The sequence below is a fragment of the Lepisosteus oculatus genome, chromosome 27, assembly GCF_040954835.1.
Source record: "Lepisosteus oculatus isolate fLepOcu1 chromosome 27, fLepOcu1.hap2, whole genome shotgun sequence".
Taxonomy (NCBI): Eukaryota; Metazoa; Chordata; class Actinopteri; order Semionotiformes; family Lepisosteidae; genus Lepisosteus; species Lepisosteus oculatus.
Genome location: NC_090722.1, coordinates 6,220,421 through 6,240,255, shown reverse-complemented (window position 1 = coordinate 6,240,255; position 19,835 = coordinate 6,220,421). Strand labels below are relative to the sequence as shown.

Here is a 19,835-nt window from a genome sequence, read left to right as displayed (position 1 = left end):
CTCACACATTCACACTGATACACATAAACTGACACACATTCACACTGACACACACATGCAGACACACACACACTCCTTCCTCAGGCTCAACAGCTGGAATTAACCTGCACCTCTTCCATATCAAACGCACTGCCAGTGCAGTGAACACAAATTCCAGGAAACCCTGTAGCCTCAAAGATCCCTCTGTGAGTTTCGTCAGGACGTGGCGCTCATTAAACAACCACAAGGGACGTCATCGTGAGAGCGGATGTACAAGAACTCGATAGCGCTACGCCTCAGAGCCACCTCGAACCTCGGGCGCACTTCCGCGCCGTGCCCAGCAGGGGGAGACAGAGGCCGCTGGGACCAGCAGCCCTCGGGCTTCCGCGTCGCGTGGAGGTTGGCCGAGAGGAGTTTCGGTTCCTAGCAGGTAAGAGCGGTTCCCCTGGAGCGGGAACTGAGCGTTAATCTTTATTACTATTGTTGTCCCTGAATGACGTAGTCACTTCTGCGTGTCTTAACGGTCCTTCCCTAATTGTCACCGCAGCTCGTGGGTCTCCAGGGCCGCCTGCGCTCGCGGTGACGTCATCGGCACGGGCGGTCTGGTCTTGACCCGGAAGATCCACAGACCTGCAGCTTTTCTGTTTCTGATCATTTGGCAACAGATTTTGATAATTAGATCAATTCAGCAGAGTCCTGCAGCGACACAGGGGTCACACTAAAAGCTCTCTCTTCTACTGAGCAAACTACAGTCTGTCTGGACTCTACGGTCAGTCTGTCCTGTCTCTCTCCCAGTCTGATCAGTGAGAATCCCTCGTGTCTCTCTCCCAGTCTGATCACTCAGGAATCCCTCCTGTCTCTCTCCCAGTCTGATCCGTCGGGAATCCCTCCTGTCTCTCTCCCAGTCTGATCCATCGGGAATCCCTCCTGTCTCTCTCCCAGTCTGATCCGTCAGGAATCTTCACAGACAGGTCTTCCTCTCCCAGAGTACAGTAACTTGTAAAACCTCCAATTTACATCACAAACTAGATTAAATGTCCAGGTGGGTGCAGCTCCATATTGCTGTTACTGTCTGCAGTTCAGAACGAGGCAACAAATCATCCTGGGATGTGTTGAGGCCCTGTGACACTGTGAACAGGCAGGCTTGTGAGAACCTCTCTTTCAGTCCAATAGAAATACTGCTCTCGACTTCGGGACAGTTGTGCAGATAAACACTTCTTACTTGTGAACTCTGCTTGCAGAGCACGTTGGAACGTTTCTGCAGTGAAATGTCTGAAGCACAGCCTGGCCTTATTCGCTTGTACATCATGGTACAGTGACTTAAGGAGCAGGATAGGCCGTGTCATGTCACAGTTTGTGCAACATGACGACCGTCAACCACTCTCACAAAGTTCACGGTTTCGAGCTCATTTCGAAATTTGTCCAGTTCGTCTGTCCTGTCAATGAACTGGGACTGCAGTTCCCCTTCGCAGCGCCTCACTCCAAACGCCTCGACCGCAGGCCTGCTGACGCCACCAGCTGGCTGCTTCTGGAACTGGCCAGCTGCAGAGCTGGTCGTTTGATCCATTACGGCTGGTGGGGAGACGATCCATCCCAGGTTTTACTAAAACCTCCAGCGCTCTTATGCAAGAGGTAAACTGGTTACTGGCCCGTTCAGCATGGCTGCATTGTTTTGAATGATTTTCCATTGTGAGATACAGACTTAAAACACATCTACAACATGTTGTCTTTTCTGCAGCCTGTTGTGCTGCAGCTGGTAGCACAACCTGGAGTGGATCAGACTGCTGTGCACTGGGAGTCTGACTGACAGCACTGTAAAACCTGGAGTGGATCAGACTGCTGTGCACTGGGAGTCTGACTGACAGCACTGTAAAACCTGGAGTGGATCAGAAAGGATCAGACTGCTGTGCTGTGTAGTCATTTCTTCCAGTCGCACTGCAGTGTCCCGTGAAGACGTTTCCCTCCGCGCGGCGCTTGGTCTGCTGTGTGCGAGCAGAGAAGAACGTGCCGCCCGTAAAACAGGAACGAGCTGCAGGAACAGAAGTCAGCAGGCTGAGGAGAGTAATAACGAGAGCAGCCACAGGGGAGAGGTCAGCCGCTCGCTTAGGAGCTTGGGGGGCGGGGAGGGGTGCATGCAGACTCCCCACAGAAGGTTTCCTTCCGGAGCCTGGAGCCAGACCCGGGACCCCGGAGCAGTGCGGAAGAAAGGGTCTTTACGTCCCGGGGACGCTGGGGGTCAGCCTGAAACAGCCCGCGCCGCCTTATTTGGTCAAAGCCAGTCGTCGGTGAGACACCTGGGCGGCGAGCCTTAAGCCGGTCCACCTTAAAAGACAAACTCCGCCCTCGGGGGCGGCGTGGAGGTTTTTTTTCTTCTTTTTGAGCAACAGGGCTGTTTCCTGTAACAGCAGCAGCAGCAGCAACAACAACAGGAAAAAAAAAACGGTGAGGTGCAACTTCGCTCTGCCTTTCTGTCTCTCCGCAGCGCGACTCCGCTCCGAGGGCGGACCCAGCGCCCCCCACTCCCCCCTCCGCCGTCTGCGGGCCCGCGACCCTCCACCGCCGCCTCCGGGGCGCCGCTGGCCGAGACCGGAGCCCCAGAGCTCCTCCCCGGGGTGCACCTGCGGCACGGCGCGCTGGGAAACACGGTACCCGCGTCTCCGCCCCTCTCGTGTCCCGACTCTTCCCTGACTTCTCCTCTGGGATACTGCAGTATATTGACCCCAGCGTCTGATGGTGCACTACAGTGTATTTACCACAGTCTCTGGTACTGTACTGCAGTATCTGTTACTGGTGTTACTGGTGTCTGATAGTGTACCTCAGTATGTTTACCACTGTGGTAGTGTACTACAGTATATTTACCACAGTACGTCATGGTTTGGTGCGCTATATTCTGCCCTAGAGCCCAAATTCGTTACAATACCATAGTGTGTTATAGTGTACTACGGTATAAACCACAGTTTACCACAGTGTGTCTTTACACTCAGGCTGGTGGGGGTGTGGAACGAGCTGCCCAGCTCTGTTGTCGGAGGCGATACCCTGGTGTCTCTCGGGACGCGCCTGGGTGAGCTCCTGCCGAGACGTCTCCAGACGAGCTGCTCGGGGAGGGTGCTCTGCTCTGCGTCTGTCCTGCTCGTGTCCCTGAGACGCCAGGTCGTTATAGTCTTCACGTTTATGCCATCCAGCTCGTTTGGTCGCCGGCGGCTAATTAATTTTGACGAGCTCATCCAGCTGTGCTGCACCTGCACCAGCGGTCTGTGGACTTCAGTGTCCCTGCAGCTGTCGCAGGTCAGAGGTCGCAGGGCACCCTGAAGCCGGGCGTCGCGGGGTACGGGGTCTGGGGCGGCGCAGCGGTGCTGGAGCTCTGGTATGTCCTGTGTGCTGCTGCTTGCCTGCGGGCAGGAGAGGCGTGTCGGAGCGAGAGAGAGGGAGGGACTCTGGAGCACAGCAGACAGACCAGAAGGGCAGCTTTGGGATTGTGTACTCACACTGAGAGAGACAGGAGACAGGAGACAGGAGACAGGAGACAGGAGACAGGAGAGGAGGAGAGAGGGAGGAGAGACAGGAGACAGGAGAGAGGAGAGAGAGGGAGAGGAGTGAGGGGAGACAGGAGAGAGGGAGCTGAGAGGAGGAGAGGAGAGAGGAGAGGGGGAGCTGAGAGAGGAGACAGGAGAGGGGGAGACAGGAGAGACAGAGCTGAGAGGAGAGACAGGAGAGGGGGAGACAGGAGAGACAGAGCTGAGAGGAGAGACAGGAGAGGGGGAGCTGAGAGGAGAGACAGGAGAGGGGGGAGACAGGAGAGGGGGAGCTGAGAGGGGAGACAGGAGAGGGGGGAGACAGGAGAGGGGGAGCTGAGAGGAGAGACAGGAGAGGGGGGAGACAGGAGAGGGGGAGCTGAGAGGGGAGACAGGAGAGAGGGGAGACAGGAGAGGGGGAGCTGAGAGGGGAGACAGGAGAGAGGGGAGACAGGAGAGGGGGAGCTGAGAGAGGGGAGACAGGAGAGGGGGGAGACAGGAGAGGGGGAGCTGAGAGAGGGGAGACAGGAGAGGGGGACCTGAGAGGAGAGACAGGAGAGGGGGGAGACAGGAGAGGGGAGACAGGAGAGGGGGAGCTGAGAGGAGAGACAGGAGAGGGGGAGCTGAGAGGAGAGACAGGAGAGGGGGGAGACAGGAGAGGGGGAGCTGAGAGGAGAGACAGGAGAGGGGGAGCTGAGAGGAGAGACAGGAGAGGGGGAGCTGAGAGGGGAGACAGGAGAGGGGGAGCTGAGAGAGGGGAGACAGGAGAGAGGGGAGCTGAGAGGGGAGACAGGAGAGGGGGAGCTGAGAGGGGAGACAGGAGAGGGGGAGCTGAGAGGAGAGACAGGAGAGGGGAGACAGGAGAGACAGAGCTGAGAGGAGAGACAGGAGAGGGGAGACAGGAGAGAGGGGAGACAGGAGAGGGGAGAGAGGAGGGGGGGAGGGGAGAGGATTGTGAAATAGGAGAGGGAGAGTAGGGGACAGAGAGAGGGGTAGGTGAGAGAGATAGGGGAAATGTTTCTTGTTTTGTGTTAATTTTATTATTTCTATTTGCTTTGGCAACACTGATTGTCCCCATCAGCCATGCTAATAAAGCACCTTGAATTGAACTGACAGGAGGGGGAGAGAGGGGTAGGAGAGACAGATAGGAGATTGAATTGAAATTGATAGGAGAGGGGGACAGCGAGAGCAGGGGCGCTGAGAGAGTCTGGGGGGAGAGAGAGGAGCGCCCGGGGCGCCGGACAAGGCGGACCCGCCTGTGACCAGAGAGCAGCTACACTGCTCGAGTCAGCTGTCCGGAAAAAGAGAGCGCCCCCCCTCCCCCCCCCGTCTTAAAACCAGAGGCGCACTTCTGTAGCGCTGGTGTTCGTGTCTCAGGAGCAGCGAGGTGAAGGAAGTCGGCGCCACGGACAGCCCGAGTTCCCGGTGGTCACGGTGAGTAGGGCTCGGTTTCCCTGTGAACTCCCGCCTCCTGCCGCGCTCCCTCCCCGCCCTGGGTGTTTATCGTAGCTGGGGGGGGGCAGTCCCCGCGTTTACTGGAGTTTTCTGCGTCCCTCCGCTGCGCCGCCGGGGCGATGCGGCGGACCCGGAGCGTCGCTTTAAAAATAACTGGTGCGTGTGAAAGAGAGACGGAGGAAACGCGAGAGATAACGAGTCCTTCTCGAAAGTCTGTGAGCCCGTGGATGTTGAGCAATTGTTTGAGCTCCGGCAGCGCTGTACTTGATCGGTCACGACAATGGGAAACAAGCTCTCTGGAAGAGAGAGCACAGCGCCCCTTTCCGAAAGCAGCCCGGCCCTCGGCCGTGTAAACATCTGGCCGCTGCGCCTTGTCTCCGTTCACTCGCTCAGGTTGGAGCCTTCGCGACGCGTCCCGCGTGGGAAATCCACCTCCGGCCCCTCGGCGCTCCCGGCGGCTCCCACGTGCCTTCGCCGCTCTCCGCGGCGCGACGCGGGTCGTTCGGCCGTTGTGGGGCGCCGTGGAACCCTGTTCCCACACAGGGCGCACGCGCTGAGAAACAGCCCCTCGGGGGCCCGGCCGCGCCCGCGCCCGGCCACCAGGGATCACAGCTGGAATTCAAAGGCATTCCAGGGGCGGCGCTAGGCTGGCTGAGGCTGTCCCGTGTGGAAGACCGCGCCCGTCGAGCCCGCTTACAGACTTAACAGCACGGTAAAAGCACAGCGCAGTACAGCCCAGTGAGATCAGGGTAAAAGCGCAGTACAGCCCAGTGAGATCAGGGTAAAAGCACAGTACAGTGCAGTACAGCCTAGTGAGATCAGGGTAAAAGCACAGTACAGTGCAGTACAGCCTAGTGAGATCAGGGTAAAAACACAGTACAGTGCAGTAGAGCCTAGTGAGATTAGGGTAAAAGCAAAGTACAGTGCAGTACACCCCAGTGAGATCAGGGTAAAAGCACAGTACAGTGCAGTACAGCCCAGTGAGATCAGGGTAAAAGCACAGTACAGTGCAGTAAAGCCCAGTGAGATCAGGGTAAAAGCACAGTACAGTGCAGTAAAGTCCAGTGAGATCAGGGTAAAAGCGCAGCACAGTGCAGTACAGCCCAGTGAGATCAGGGTAAAAGTCCAGTACAGTGCAGTAAAGTCCAGTGAGATCAGGGTAAAAGCGCAGCACAGTGCAGTAAAGTCCAGTGAGATCAGGGTAAAAGCGCAGCACAGTGCAGTGAAGGATTTTGCAGCACAGCTGACTCGAGGGAAGCCAGATACACACAGGTGGACAGACGTTTCTCATCCCTTCCCTCTCCTCCCACTCCCATCAGCACACTGGAGGTCTGGCTTGCAGCGGTGCAGGTCGACCTGTAGGTGGTGCTCTCCAGTGTCATTTATGTGGAAGTAGGGGAGGAGTGCGGAGAGGAATGGGAGAAGTGGAAAGGGGGGAGGAACAGAGGGGGGGGGGGACAGACGGAGAGTGAAACTGGGAGGCAGAAGGGTAGAGGATGGAGGCATGAGAGACACCTGCTGGTTGATCGTGCAGCATCCTGATTCTTCAGCTGTAATAATATTAACTGTAGGGTTACAGTGTGACCCAGACTGGACCAGTGATCTCTGAACTGTAGGGCTACAGTGTGACCCGGCCCAGACTGGACCAGTGATCTCTGGACTGTAGGGCTACAGTGTGACCCGGCCCAGACTGGACCAGTGATCTCTGGACTGTAGGGTTACAGTGTGACCCAGACTGGACCAGTGATCTCTGGACTGTAGGGTTACAGTGTGACCCGGCCCAGACTGGACCAGTGATCTCTGGACTGTAGGGTTACAGTGTGACCCGGCCCAGACTGGACCAGTGATCTCTGGACTGTAGGGTTACAGTGTGACCCAAACTGGACCAGTGATCTCTGGACTGTAGGGTGACAGTGTGACCCAGACTGGACCAGTGATCTCTGGACTGTAGGGTTACAGTGTGACCCAGACTGGACCAGTGATCTTTGGACTGTAGGGTTACAGTGTGACCCAAACTGGACCAGTGATCTCTGGACTGTAGGGTGACAGTGTGACCCAGACTGGACCAGTGATCTCTGGACTGTAGGGTTACAGTGTGACCCAGACTGGACCAGTGATCTTTGGACTGTGGGGTTACAGTGTGACCCAGACTGGACCAGTGATCTCTGGACTGTAGGGTTACAGTGTGACCCGGCCCAGACTGGACCAGTGATCTCTGGACTGTAGGGTTACAGTGTGACCCAGCCCAGACTGGACCAGTGATCTCTGGACTGTAGGGTTACAGTGTGACCCAGACAAGACCAGCGATCTCTGGACTGTAGGGTTACAGTGTGACCCGGCCCAAACTGGACCAGTGATCTCTGTGCTTTATGGCTAAGGAGAAGTTTATTTAAGACCAAGAACAGGAAGTACTTCTTCAAACACAGGGGGGTGTGGGTGTGGAACCCGATGCTGTTGAAGCCGATACCCTGATCTCTTTCCAGAAACAGTGGGAAATTAGCTACTAACTAGCAGACGGGCTGGACGGCCTCTTGCCTGTGACCTGTGTGATGAGTGGAGCTCTAGTATGGAAAGCACTGTGACACTACACTGCTGTGGGCTGTTAGACAGTGTCCTCTCGTCCTGCTCCAGTCCTGACCAGCGGCCTGTAGGAGTCACGCCTGGCTGGGGGGGAGGGATGTGGTTTGGGGGTCCGCCCAGATGTCTTCCTGACTCCTGAGTCCAGCTGGAGTCCTGTCTCAGGATGGGATGGGCCAGGGGCCCGGGACAGAGGACTGTGCGTGCGTGCGTGCGCGCGCGCAGGCCATTCAGAGTGAATGTGTCTGTGTGTATGTGTGCATGTTGCTATAATTGTATATGTGCGTGTGTGTGTTGGCATTATTGTGGTGTGTGTTGGTGTGAGTGTGTGTGCGTCAGTGTGTGTGTGTCGGTGTGAGTGAGTGTGTGCAATGAAGGTGCAGCATTGTGAGTGTGAGTACGTGTGTGTATGTGTGTGAATGCGCATCAGTGTGAGTGTGTGTGGTAGCGCTCTTCTGTGTCAGTGTGTGTGTATCTCAAGACTCTAATTATAACTGAGGGAAGGGCTCTGGCAGGGTTTTAGAGCAGCAGACAGACAAGTCCCGTCCTGCTCTGATGAAGACAGCTGGCTTTGTTTTTGAGAACCGTGACGGGGCGCGTGCTCGAGTTAGTCCGGCTCTGAGACCCAGAGGCTTCTTGTCTAATAAGATCTCAGCCCTCCAAAAAATTTAAAAGAAATGCAGTAGATAAGAATGTTTTTCTGTCCAGGTACTGAGGAAAAAGTTGGTATTCCCAGCCCACTCACTGGGTCTCTCCCTACATCCCCTGTAACAGTTTTTCAATAAGAGAGATTTCCTCTGAAGTAATAGTATTTCAGTAATAACGCAGAACAGTATCTGCCCTCTTTGTTCCAGTTCATTAACAGTGTTTCCTCTCTCTGTGCTCCAGTGCACTAACAGTGTTTCCTCTCTCTGTGCTCCAGTGCACTAACAGTGTTTCCTCTCTCTGTGCTCCAGTGCACTAACTGTGCTCCAGTGCACTAACAGTGGTCCTCTCTCTCTGTGCTCCAGTGCACTAACAGTGCTCCTCTCTCTCTCTCTGTGCTCCAGTGCACTAACAGTGCTCCTCTCTCTCTCTCTGTGCTCCAGTGCACTAACAGTGCTCCTCTCTCTCTCTCTGTGCTCCAGTGCACTAACAGTGCTCCTCTCTCTCTCTCTGTGCTCCAGTGCACTGACAGTGCTCCTCTCTCTCTCTCTGTGCTCCAGTGCACTGACAGTGCTCCTCTCTCTCTGTGCTCCAGTGCACTGACAGTGCTCCTCTCTCTCTGTGCTCCAGTGCACTGACAGTGCTCCTCTCTCTCTGTGCTCCAGTGCACTAACAGTGCTCCTCTCTCTTTCTGCTCCAGTGCACTAACAGTGCTCCTCTCTCTCTGTGCTCCAGTGCACTAACAGTGGTCCTCTCTCTCTGCTCCAGTGCACTAACAGTGCTCCTCTCTCTCTGTGCTCCAGTGCACTAACAGTGGTCCTCTCTCTCTGCTCCAGTGCACTAACAGTGGTCCTCTCTCTCTGCTCCAGTGCAGTACAGGATGCAGTAACAGTGCCCTTGTGAGTTGGGATGGCAGTGTTTAAGGTGGAGAACGTGGAGGACCTGTATGAGATTGGGGATGTCCTGGGCAGGTGAGATCTCCGCAGACGACCATGAGAGAATATCTCAGCATCAGATTGTCTGCTTTACAGATGTTGTGCTCTCTTAACGCCTCTTCCTCTCGGCTCTTCCCAGCGGTCACTTTGGACAGGTGCGCCATGTGCGGGAGAAGGCGACGGGAACGCCGTGGGCTGGGAAGTTCCTGAAGATCCGGAAGAATGCGACGAGCCGGCTGGGGCTGGAGAGGAAGGCGGTGGAGAGGGAGGTGGAAGTCCTGCAGTCTCTGCAGCACACCAACATCATGGCCCTGAAGGACGTGTTCGAGAGCAGGGCGGAGGTCGTGCTGATCGTGGAGCTGTGAGTGTCCAGCAGGGGGAGGCAGGGAGCGGGGAGGGAGGACAGAGGGATGAGGGAGGAGAGGGTGGAAGAAAAGGAACAGAGTGAGGGATGAGGGAGGAGAGGTGCAGGGGGAGAGAGGGATGAGGGAGGAGAGGTGCAGGGGGAGAGAGGGATGAGGGAGGAGAGAGGTGCAGGGGGAGAGAGGGATGAGGGAGGAGAGAGGTGCAGGGGGAGGGAGGGATGAGGGAGGAGAGGGTGGAGGAAAAGGAACAGAGGGAGGGATGAGGGAGGAGAGGTGCAGGGGGAGAGAGGGATGAGGGAGGAGAGGTGCAGGGGGAGAGAGGGATGAGGGAGGAGAGAGGTGCAGGGGGAGAGAGGGATGAGGGAGGAGAGAGGTGCAGGGGGAGAGAGGGATGAGGGAGGAGAGAGGTGCAGGGGGAGGGATGAGGGAGGAGAGAGGTGCAGGGGGAGGGAGGGATGAGGGAGGAGAGAGGTGCAGGGGGAGGGAGGGATGAGGGAGGAGAGAGAGGTGCAGGGAGAGAGAGGGATGAGGGAGGAGAGAGAGGTGCAGGGAGAGAGAGGGATGAGGGAGGAGAGAGAGGTGCAGGGAGAGAGAGAGAGGAGCAGGGGGAGAGAGGGATGAGGGAGGACAGAAGGACGCTGGCAGTGCCTCTCCTGGGAGGGATCCTGTATCCCGAGTGCTGGTGGGAATGGCATCAGGACAGTGGCTCGTGTGGGCAGAGGATCAGGGCAGCGGCTCTGGTTGCTCTCGGAATGCGGCAGGAAGGCTCTGGCCGCCGACGCCGCCGGCCGTGACATTTACTAGGGGAGCCAGCTGGCCGGCGCAGAGCGCGGGGTCACCAGGCAGTGGGACAGACAGAGCCAGGGAGCTGCACAGTTATTAGCAGAATGCAGGAGTCAGAGAGCTTGGCAGCCTGTCAGCCTTTGTCTGAGGCTCAGTGCCCGTCCATCTGTCCAACTGTGGGTGTGCGTCTCTGTCCGGCAGTCTGTGTGTCCATCTGTCCAACTGTGTGTGTGTCTCTGTCCGGCAGTCTGTGTGTCCATCTGTCCAAATGTCTGTGTGTCTCTGTCCAGCAGTCTGTCTGTCCATCTTTCCAGCAGTGTGTGTCCATTTGTCTGACAGTGTCTGTGTGTGTCCGTCTGTCTGACAGTGTCTGTGTGTGTGTGTCCATCTGTCCAGCAGTGTGTGTCCATCTGTCTGACATTCTCTGTGTGTGTCCATCTGTCTGACAGTGTCTGTGTGTGTCCATCTGTCCAGCAGTGTGTGTCCATCTGTCTGACAGTGTCTGTGTGTGTCCATCTGTCCAGCAGTGTGTGTCCATCTGTCTGACAGTGTCTGTGTGTGTCCATCTGTCTGACAGTGTGTGTCCATCTGTCTGACGGTGTCTGTGTGTGTCCATCTGTCCAGCAGTGTGTCCATCTGTCTGACGGTGTCTGTGTGTGTCCGTCTGTTGGTGGCTCAGTGGTGGTGGCTCGTGTCGTCTGTGTGAGCTGGAGTGATGGAGCAGTCTGTGTTTCAGGATCAGCGGAGGGGAGCTGTTCGACTTCATTGCGGAGAAGGAGAACCTGTCCGAGACCGACGCCATCGAGTTCATGGTGCAGATCCTGAAGGCCGTGGGCTTCATGCACTCCAAGCACTTCGCCCACTTCGACCTCAAGGTAGGACCTCGGGGTGCGCCATGCATCGGGGGCCAGTCTGTTATTCTCCCAGAAATAGGAAAATTGAATTATTATTATCGCTCCGATATTGGAATTACAATCGATAATGCGGGGCCCTATTGTGTTTGCATAACTCGTTTTTTTATGTGGACGCACCGACGCACCGACGCACCGACGCACTCGACTGGGTCCAGTACAGCTGCTGCAGAGATCACTCTCTTGGCCCTGTGCAATTTCTTGCATCAGGAATTTGTCTTTTTTCACAGACCCCAGCTTGCTCTCAGGGGACACACAGACAGGGAGAGAGGAGTCTGGGGTCAGAGTGCAGGGTCAGACATTGTACAGCACCCCAGGAGCAGCTGGGGTTAAGGGCCTTCCTCAGGGGCCCAACACTTAGGATTCCTCTGCCGGTCGCAGGGTTTGAACCAGCAACCTCCCAGCCACAGGCGCAGATCCTGAGCCACAGAGCCCCCTCATTTTCACAGATTTTCACTCACTTTCACAGAGTGAAAGTGTCGGCGGCGTGGAACGTTTTCACCATTTCGGCAGAGCGCGACAGAATCGCAGTCTGCAGCGAATGTTCGGCCGAAGCACAGCGAGGAGGAAACGGAGCAAAGAGTTTCAATACCACTGATCTAATAGGTCATTTGGAAACTCGTCACTCCAGTGATGTTATTTAAAGAACATGAGGCAGCGAGCGTTCGCAAGAGGACAGAAGCAGTAGCAAGATCAGCGCTGCCAAGGACAGGGCGAGGGCTGCAGCAGCCACAGACAGAATCGCGGGATGTCTGGCGCTAGATGTCCGGCCCTTTTCGATTGTGGGGGATCGAGGTTTCCGTCAACTAATTGAGCGTTTGGAACCCCGTTATACTCTCCCAAGCCGCCAGTACTGTTCTGATGTTGCCTTGCTGGCTCTGTATAGCCACTGGTGCTCGGGCCTTTGCACGGGCACAGGCCTGTGGTTGTATCGCTGAAGGCAGCAGCAGACCAGGCTCATGCGTCAATTCAGACAGCTGCAAGCGTCCTCAGGCTGCATTGGCTGGTGGGTTAAAGAGATGGGGGAGGTTTGCATCTTGTGTGTATATATATATAAGGCCTCATGTATCCATGTACACCTGTGACCTTTGACTTGTGACCCGTGACAGGGGTTTGGCCAAAGCTGATGCTCTGGCAGTGCAGAGTGTAATATTGGGCCGATACCAACAGAAGCACCCAGGGCTGTGATTGGGTAGTTCCTGTCTGTGCATGTGCGCGCGGGTGCTGTAATCACGCGTGGTCTTTTCCCTTGGCGTGTTCAGCCGGAGAACATCATGCTGCTCGACAAGGCGGTGCCCCATCCCCACATCAAGCTCATCGACTTCGGGCTGGCCCAGCGCCTGGACGAGGCGGTGGAGTTCAAGAGCCTGTGCGGCACCCCCCAGTACATCGGTGAGTGGTACAGCCCGCTGTGTCTCCGCAGCGCAGTGTCACCTGCATGGGAGGGTTTATGTGGCAAAACTGGATTGGTACAGAAATACACACTGATTAAGTGTCACAAATATAGAAATACAAGGGAGCTGATCTCTCTAGACTAGGCCTTCCCAGCTGAGTTCTCCTGCACCTGTTATTAAACTGATCTTCCCATGGAGAGATGCAAAATACATTCTAGGGATTGTGGGTTCAAGCCTGGGTTCTGCATGTGCATCTCTGGGATGCTGGGAGGAGAATGGAATCCCCAGGGAAAACCAACCTGGGCACTGGGGGAACATGCAAACTCCACTCAGAAGGCCCCCCCTCTGGAATTGAGCTCAGGACCCCAGAGCTGTGAAACAGAAGTGCCCTTGTGCTGCCCTGGTCTAGAGTGATTGGCTACATGCGTGGTTACCTTTGCAGGTGTCAGTCCACTGCTCCTGAGTCGGCAGGTAGTTAACTGATTCATGACGCTCAGTTTGCAATGTTTGTTAAGTCTGTGCACAGCTGTCACCTGACAGCTCCTCTGGAGGTATTGAACTCTCCAGCGGTGCTGTTCAAAGAACAGGAATAGAGGACAGGAGGTGCTGCTTTACACAAAGAGTGGTGGGGCTGTGGAACAGGATGTCCAGGGATGTGCTTGAAGCAGATACCCTGACTTCTTTCAACGCACAGCTGGATGAAATCCTGGGATCGGTTAACTACTAACGCCAGGACGGGCTGGACAGGCCGATGGGCTCCTCCCTCCTGTGACTTTTCTTCTGTGCTGATGTACGTCAGGCCAGCCTGCAGCGAGACCGTTACGAAAAAGGTTGACGGGGGCTGTTTGGGGGTCAGGGGGCATGCCGGGGTCACAGGTCACTGCAGTGGCGCACCATGCAGACTCGGCTCCAGGTCACCAGTGCGGCAGGTAGTGGCGCAGTGTGATTCGGTGATAGAGCACAGGGGGCAGGCTGCATGCCCGCTGGAGAGGTGGTGCAGCCTTCAGGCTGTCCCTGACACCAGGGTCACAGGGGTCACGGGGTCAGCAGGGCTGGACGTGTCTCCCCTGCTCTGCTCGGCGGCCGCGGTTCACAGAGCATGTCTGCGTTCCTGACCGCGCTGCCTCATCCTGTCACAGGCCGACTTCCTGTCCCTCGCCGTCTCCATAGTAACCTGCTACCCACCCCCCACCCACCTCTCTCTCTGCAGCCCCCTGGGCCAGACTTTCCGCCCGCAGCCGCCTCTGCGCTCTCCCAGCCCCCGCGCAGTGTTTCCTGGTCAAGACCTCTCTCTCTGCCCCTCCTCTGCCTGGGGCAGCAGCGTCCAGCGCGAGTGTCCAGCAGTATTAACACTGTCCCTCTCTGCCAGGCACAGGCCAGTGCTGGTGTCTAGCAGGGTCTGGTCAGTGTCAGTGTGGACTGTCTCTCTCTCTCTGCCAGGCTGTGGGCAGTGCAGGTGTTCAGCAGGGTCCGGTCAGTGTCAGTGTGGACTGTCTCTCTCTCTCTGCCAGGCACAGGGCAGTGCTGGTGTCCAGCAGGGTCTGGTCAGTTCCAGTCTGCCAGGCACAGGGCAGTGCAGGTGTTCAGCAGGGTCCGGTCAGTGTGAGTGTGGACTGTCTCTCTCTCTCTGCCAGGCACAGGGCAGTGCTGGTGTCCAGCAGGGTCCGGTCAGTGTCAGTGTGGACTGTCTCTCTCTCTGCCAGGCAGAGGGCAGTGCTGGTGTCCAGCAGGGTCCGGTCAGTGTCAGTGTGGACTGTCTCTCTCTCTCTGCCAGGCACAGGGCAGTGCTGGTGTCCAGCAGGGTCTGGTCAGTTCCAGTCTGCCAGGCACAGGGCAGTGCAGGTGTTCAGCAGGGTCCGGTCAGTGTGAGTGTGGACTGTCTCTCTCTCTCTGCCAGGCACAGGGCAGTGCTGGTGTCCAGCAGGGTCCGGTCAGTGTGAGTGTGGACTGTCTCTCTCTCTGCCAGGCAGAGGGCAGTGCTGGTGTCCAGCAGGGTCTGGTCAGTGTCAGTGTGGACTGTCTCTCTCTCTCTGCCAGGCTGTGGGCAGTGCTGGTGTCCAGCAGGGTCCGGTCAGTGTCAGTGTGGACTGTCTCTCTCTCTCTGCCAGGCCGTGGGCAGTGCTGGTGTCCAGCAGGGTCCGGTCAGTGTCAGTATTAACACTGTCCCTCTCTGCTCCCCTCTCCCTTTCAGCTCCTGAAGTCATTAACTTCGAACCTCTGACAGTGGCGGCAGACATGTGGTAAGAGTCTCTCCTGTCCTCTTGCTTTCTCTGGTTTCACTGTTTGATATTTCCAAGGTTTTTTCACATAGGATCACCATGTTTTCTCTTTGTTTCTGTTTCCTAGGAGCATCGGAGTCATTACCTACATACTGTGAGTCAATTCTACTGTGAAGATACAGAGGAGCTGGACTGAGTGTCTGTACAGTGACTCTCCAGCTCTGATGATGATGAAGGAGTGTTCATGTGAAGATACAGAGGAGCTAGACTGAGTGTCTGTACAGTGACTCTCCAGCTCTGATGATGATGAAGGAGTGTTCATGTGAAGATACAGAGGAGCTGGACTGAGTGTCTGTACAGTTACTCTACAGCTCTGATGATGATGAAGGAGTGTTCATGTGAAGATACAGAGGAGCTGGACTGAGTGTCTTTACAGTGACTCTCCAGCTCTGATGTGGCTCTGCAGTGCTGCAGTTACTGTAGATCACCTCCGCGTCTCTTGTTAAAAATCTCCGGGACCCCTGTCCATCTCCCCTGCAGGCTGAGTGGCATGTCTCCGTTCCAAGGAGAGACAGACGAGGAGACGCTGACGAACATCGTGGCATTGAACTACGAGCTTGACGATCACTACTTCAGCATGACCAGCGCGTTGGCCAAAGACTTCATCCAGAACCTGCTCATCAAGGAGCCCAAGTAAGAGCCTGACCAGACCTGCCAGATGACCGCAGTCTCACTGGGCTGTACTGCACTGTACTGTGCTTTTACCCTGAATTCACTCTGCTTTATTGCACTGTACTGTGCTCTTACCCTGTTCTCACTGGGCTTTACTGCACTGTACTGTGCTTTTACCCTGAATTCACTCTGCTTTATTGCACTGTACTGTGCTCTTACCCTGATCTCACTGGGCTGTACTGCACTGTACTGTGCTTTTACCCTGATCTCACTGGGCTGTACTGTGTTTTTACTATGTTGACCTCAAACTCTCACAAGGGTGGGGTCCATGTTTTGACCCGGGATCTGTGTGTCTCCCCGTGTCCAGGGACAGGATGACCGCGGAGGAGTGCCTCGTCCACCCCTGGATCAAGGTGGGTAGCGGCAGGTCACTGCCCCTCTTCCCCTGGGTGAGTTCTTGTTGTTCAGGCGGCAGGCTGGCACTCGCACCCGAGGCTGGCAGAGCCCCCCCCCCCCGAGAGACAGGGGGTCCTGGCTGCTGGGAGGTTGTGGGCCAGTCGCTGCTGTCCCGCTGTCCCGCTGTCCTCTGCAGTGAGGGGCCTCAGGAACTGGTTCCAGTTTTGGCCCCCTGTGGGAGCACACTCTGGAGCCAGGCGTGGGCACAGCTCCGCTCTCTAATAATAATAATAATAACAATAATAATAATAATTCTAATTCCTTACACTTACATAGATCTTTTCTGGACACTCCACTCAAACTCTCAGTGGGGAGGAGAGCAGAGCGATGAAGCCAGTTCAGAGAGGGGGGTTATTAGGAGGCCCTGACTGGTAAAGGAAAGGGGGAATCTGGCCAGGTTGCAGGGATAACACCCCCACTCTTTTCGGGGAACACTCTGGGATTTTTAATGACCACAGAGAGTCAGGACCTCGGTTTTATTTCACATCCGAAGGACGGCACCTTTATTACAGTATAGTGTGCCCGTCACTGTACTGGGGCATTAGGACCCACACAGACTGCAGGGTGAGCGCCCCCTACTGGTCACGCTAACACCTCTTCCAGCAGCAGCCACCCCTCCAGGTACTGGCCAGGCTCACAGGCTCGTGGCTGCTGGGAGTCTCCCTCTCTCCTAATCCCGTCTCCCTGTCCCTCTCCCTGTCCCTGCGCCGCACAGCCGCTGAGCAGGAAGCAGGCGGACAATCGGAGCCGCTCCTCCATCAACATGAAGAGCTTCCGGAGGTTCAACGCGCGCAGGAAGTGGAAGGTGGGTACGGGAAGGCCGCCGGGGCCTGTCCCAGCGAGCAGCGGGGCGCAAGGCGGGGTGCACCCTGCGCGGGCAGACAGACGCGCGGCCACGCGGTTTTCCTGGAGGCCAGCCAACCTGCCGCTGTCTTTGATCTGTGGGAGGAAACCAGAGCACCCAGGGGAAACCCAGGAGGGCTCGGGGAGACTGTACAGACTCTATGTGGGGGTGCCTGTACCCCAGGACCTGAACCTGGAGCCCCAGTGCTGCTCCCCCCCCTGAGGAGACAGCGGCCAGTCTTGATCCCCGCCAGCTGGTCTCTTCAGGGCCTTGTTTAGCTTGGCCAGCGAGTGCAGTTATTATTAACGACTGAGGAGCTGTCGTCTGCCGCCACCTGGTGGCCAGCGGGGGAACTACACTGCGGTTCCTCACACTCACCCCCTCTCTCTCCCTCTCGCCAGGTCTCCTATAAGATGGTGTCGGCCTGTAATCGACTGTGCCACCTGCAGCTGCTGTGCAAGAGCACGGGGAAGGAGGACCAGGAGCTGGTAAGGGGGAGAGGGGATGGGAGGGGCAGAGAAAGGAGAGAGTGGGGTGGGACAGGAAAGGCAGCAGGGGTGGTTGTAGGGTAAAAGAGGGGTGCTGACTGTCCTGCTTCTGCTGTCCACCTCAGAGACAGTGCGAGAGTGACCAGGAGGACGTCCAGACCAAGCCTGCCTCCCTCATCCGCCGGCGCCTCAGCAGCAATTCCTAGGGAGCAACCACAAGGGGGCGCCACTGGGCTGCCTCCAACCCAGTCTGGAGTCCTGGCTGGCAGGTGTGGATGGGCAGAGACTGTCTGGGCCGAGCTCCAGCCCTGGAGGATCTGTGGACCAGAGGGACTACCGAACTTCCTCCCTGAGAGTCATGGGGGGTGCTGTAGGGCAGGTTGGGGGTTTCTGAGCGGACAAGCCCAGAAAACCAGTTATTATGTAGTATTTCTTTAACAGTACCATAGCAAGGAATCTCCAGCCTTGGTCCTGCAGAGCTCCTCTGATCTCTCAGGGTTTATAGGGCCAGCCAGTCACCTTCTTCATCTGGACCAATTAGTGTAATTAAGTAATTAAGAACCAGGCTGGAAGAGGCCAGAGAGACAGTAGCTCTGCAGGAGCAGTGAGGGGGTCTCCTGTATAACATCCGTGGTTCAACATACTGTTGTCAAGGCAGCACATGTGTTAGTGTTTTGTTTCCATGTCTGTGCAATATGGGTTGTCCCAATGAAGGAGTTCAGGGCCCCAGGGACGGAGCTCCGGGGAAAACGGCAGGAAGAGGTTCTGGATCCGGCTCTGGCCCGATTTCTCCCTGCAGCGGAATACCAGGCCAGCCGGCTGTAAAATCCAACATCAGGAGCTTTCATCCACGGCCGAGCAGAACGAGACCGGGGCCGGAGCCGGGTTCGACAGGGGCCTGACTCCCGCGAGTGACGCCCTGCAGTCTGCCGGCTCGTTACTGCTGAAGGGCCGCAGCTTCGTTAGAGGCCAGGGGGACTCGCTGACCCGCCGCGCCTGCTCCGGGCCCAAGAAGACGGTCTCGCCCGCCTCACCCGAGAGCTCCTGCAGGGGGCGCTGTAGCCGGCTCTTCCCCTGGCAGCTGGACGTGAACCGGGTCAAGGACGAGCCAGCGGATCTGGAAGGAGCTGGACTCTTGGGGAGGACGACTCCCAGTTGAAGGGTGTTTTATCAGAGCTGCGAGGGGGCGCTTCCTGTCCCCTGTGCAGGGGAGAACACCAGGCGGCTCTGGAGCTGAAGACAGATCTGGCGCTGTTGTTGGAAAGCAGAACGCTTCCCAGTAGGCAGAGCCGGAGTCAAACTGGCGGACTGGATCTCCTCACGTTCCTGGGGCCTAGAACAGGGGTCTCATGCCACAGTCCCGGGAGCCCCAGGCCAGTTAGTCTGGCAGACCACCCTGAGTCACCTCCTCTGTTTTTAAAGACTGTCCAGTGCAGTGAGCCTGGGGTGTTTATCGCAGATGATCTCTGAGTCAGGACAGCATGGTGCCATTCAGGGCTCGGGGACCCTCTTTAAGGAGTTTGCATGTTCTCCCCATGTTCACATGGGTTCTCACCTGGTGTTCGTGATTTTACCCTGATCTCACTGGGCTTTCCTGCTCTGTACTGTGTTTTTACCCTGATCTCACTGGGCTTTCCTGCTCTGTACTGTGGTTTTACCCTGATCTCACTGGGCTTTCCTGCTCTGTACTGTGTTTTTACCCTGATCCCACTGGGCTTTCCTGCTCTGTACTGTGTTTTACCCTGATCTCACTGGGCTTTCCTGCACTGCACTATGCTTTTACCCTGATCTCATTGGCTTTCCTGCTCTGTACTGTGCTTTTACCCTGATCTCACTGGCCTGTACTGCTTTGTACTGTGTTTTACCCTGATCTCACTGGGCTTTCCTGCTCTGTACTGTGCTTTTACCCTGATCTCACTGGGCTGTACTGCACTGTACTGATCTACTGCAGTGCTTTTGTAACAAGAATGATTCATTTCAGAAAAAGAAGACTTTGTACCTCCTTGCAAAAGCAGGCCTGCCTTGCATGTTTATACAGAAAAAATAATGTTTTAGTTTTTTTAAAGACCTGTGTGCATAACCGATTTTAATAAACAGTTCTAGTTTTCCTCTGTCTCAGACATATTGATATCTGAATTTCATGATGGAAAAACTTTAAAGCCACGTCCAGGAGTTAAACTTCACCTCTGTTCCTCCTGTGAGTTGTAGAAACAGAGACTCTGGTTTCCTCACTGGTGCAGTTTGATAACTGCACAGAACACACAGACCAGCGTGATGTTAAGTGCCATATTTGTCTAACATTATACACCTGGAGTACTGACTCTTACTGGACACACTGTACACACACACACACACCTGGAGTACAGACTCTTACTGGACACACTGTACACACACACACCTGGAGTACAGACTCTTTACTGGACACACTGTACACACACACACACACACCTGGAGTACAGACTCTTACTGGACACACTGTACACACACACACCTGGAGTACAGACTCTTACTGGACACACTGTACACACACACACCTGGAGTACAGACTCTTTACTGGACACACTGTACACACACACACACACACCTGGAGTACAGACTCT

At 56.1% G+C, this 19,835-nt stretch overlaps 1 protein-coding gene and 1 long non-coding RNA gene across 5 annotated transcripts; both read left to right on the top strand.

Moving 5' to 3' along the window:
• Positions 1-3: 3 nt before the first annotated feature.
• LOC107075395 (uncharacterized) lies at positions 4-1,995 on the top strand. Its single transcript, XR_011183821.1, has 3 exons — positions 4-409; positions 527-978; positions 1,733-1,995. It is a non-coding gene; the product is annotated as an uncharacterized lncRNA (long non-coding RNA).
• A 325-nt stretch (positions 1,996-2,320) lies between these two features.
• On the top strand, positions 2,321-19,342 carry LOC102690036 (death-associated protein kinase 2). Of its 4 annotated transcripts, none has more exons than XM_069184959.1 (12): positions 2,321-2,624; positions 9,043-9,139; positions 9,243-9,464; positions 10,988-11,126; positions 12,425-12,554; positions 14,748-14,796; positions 14,903-14,929; positions 15,316-15,468; positions 15,815-15,860; positions 16,619-16,708; positions 17,149-17,235; positions 17,361-19,342. In XM_069184959.1, exons 2-12 carry the CDS (start codon positions 9,078-9,080, stop codon positions 17,439-17,441), a joined length of 1,086 nt encoding a protein of 361 aa, XP_069041060.1. In that variant the 5' UTR covers positions 2,321-2,624; positions 9,043-9,077; the 3' UTR covers positions 17,442-19,342. The 4 variants fall into 4 exon arrangements, with proteins under 4 accessions (XP_069041060.1, XP_069041059.1, XP_069041061.1 ...); XM_069184958.1 differs by having other exon boundaries at positions 2,323-2,624; positions 9,038-9,139; XM_069184960.1 differs by lacking the exon at positions 2,321-2,624 and adding an exon at positions 4,433-4,925.
• The last annotated feature ends 493 nt before the right edge of the window (positions 19,343-19,835 follow it).

Coding starts and splice junctions, on each gene's coding strand:
- LOC102690036 (XM_069184959.1), top strand. CDS start 9,078: ATGGCAGTGTTTAAGGTGGAGAACGTGGAGGACCTGTATGAGATTGGG. Junction 9,465..10,987: donor GTCGTGCTGATCGTGGAGCT/GTGAGTGTCCAG, acceptor TCTGTGTTTCAG/GATCAGCGGAGGGGAGCTGT. Junction 12,555..14,747: donor CGGCACCCCCCAGTACATCG/GTGAGTGGTACA, acceptor TCTCCCTTTCAG/CTCCTGAAGTCATTAACTTC.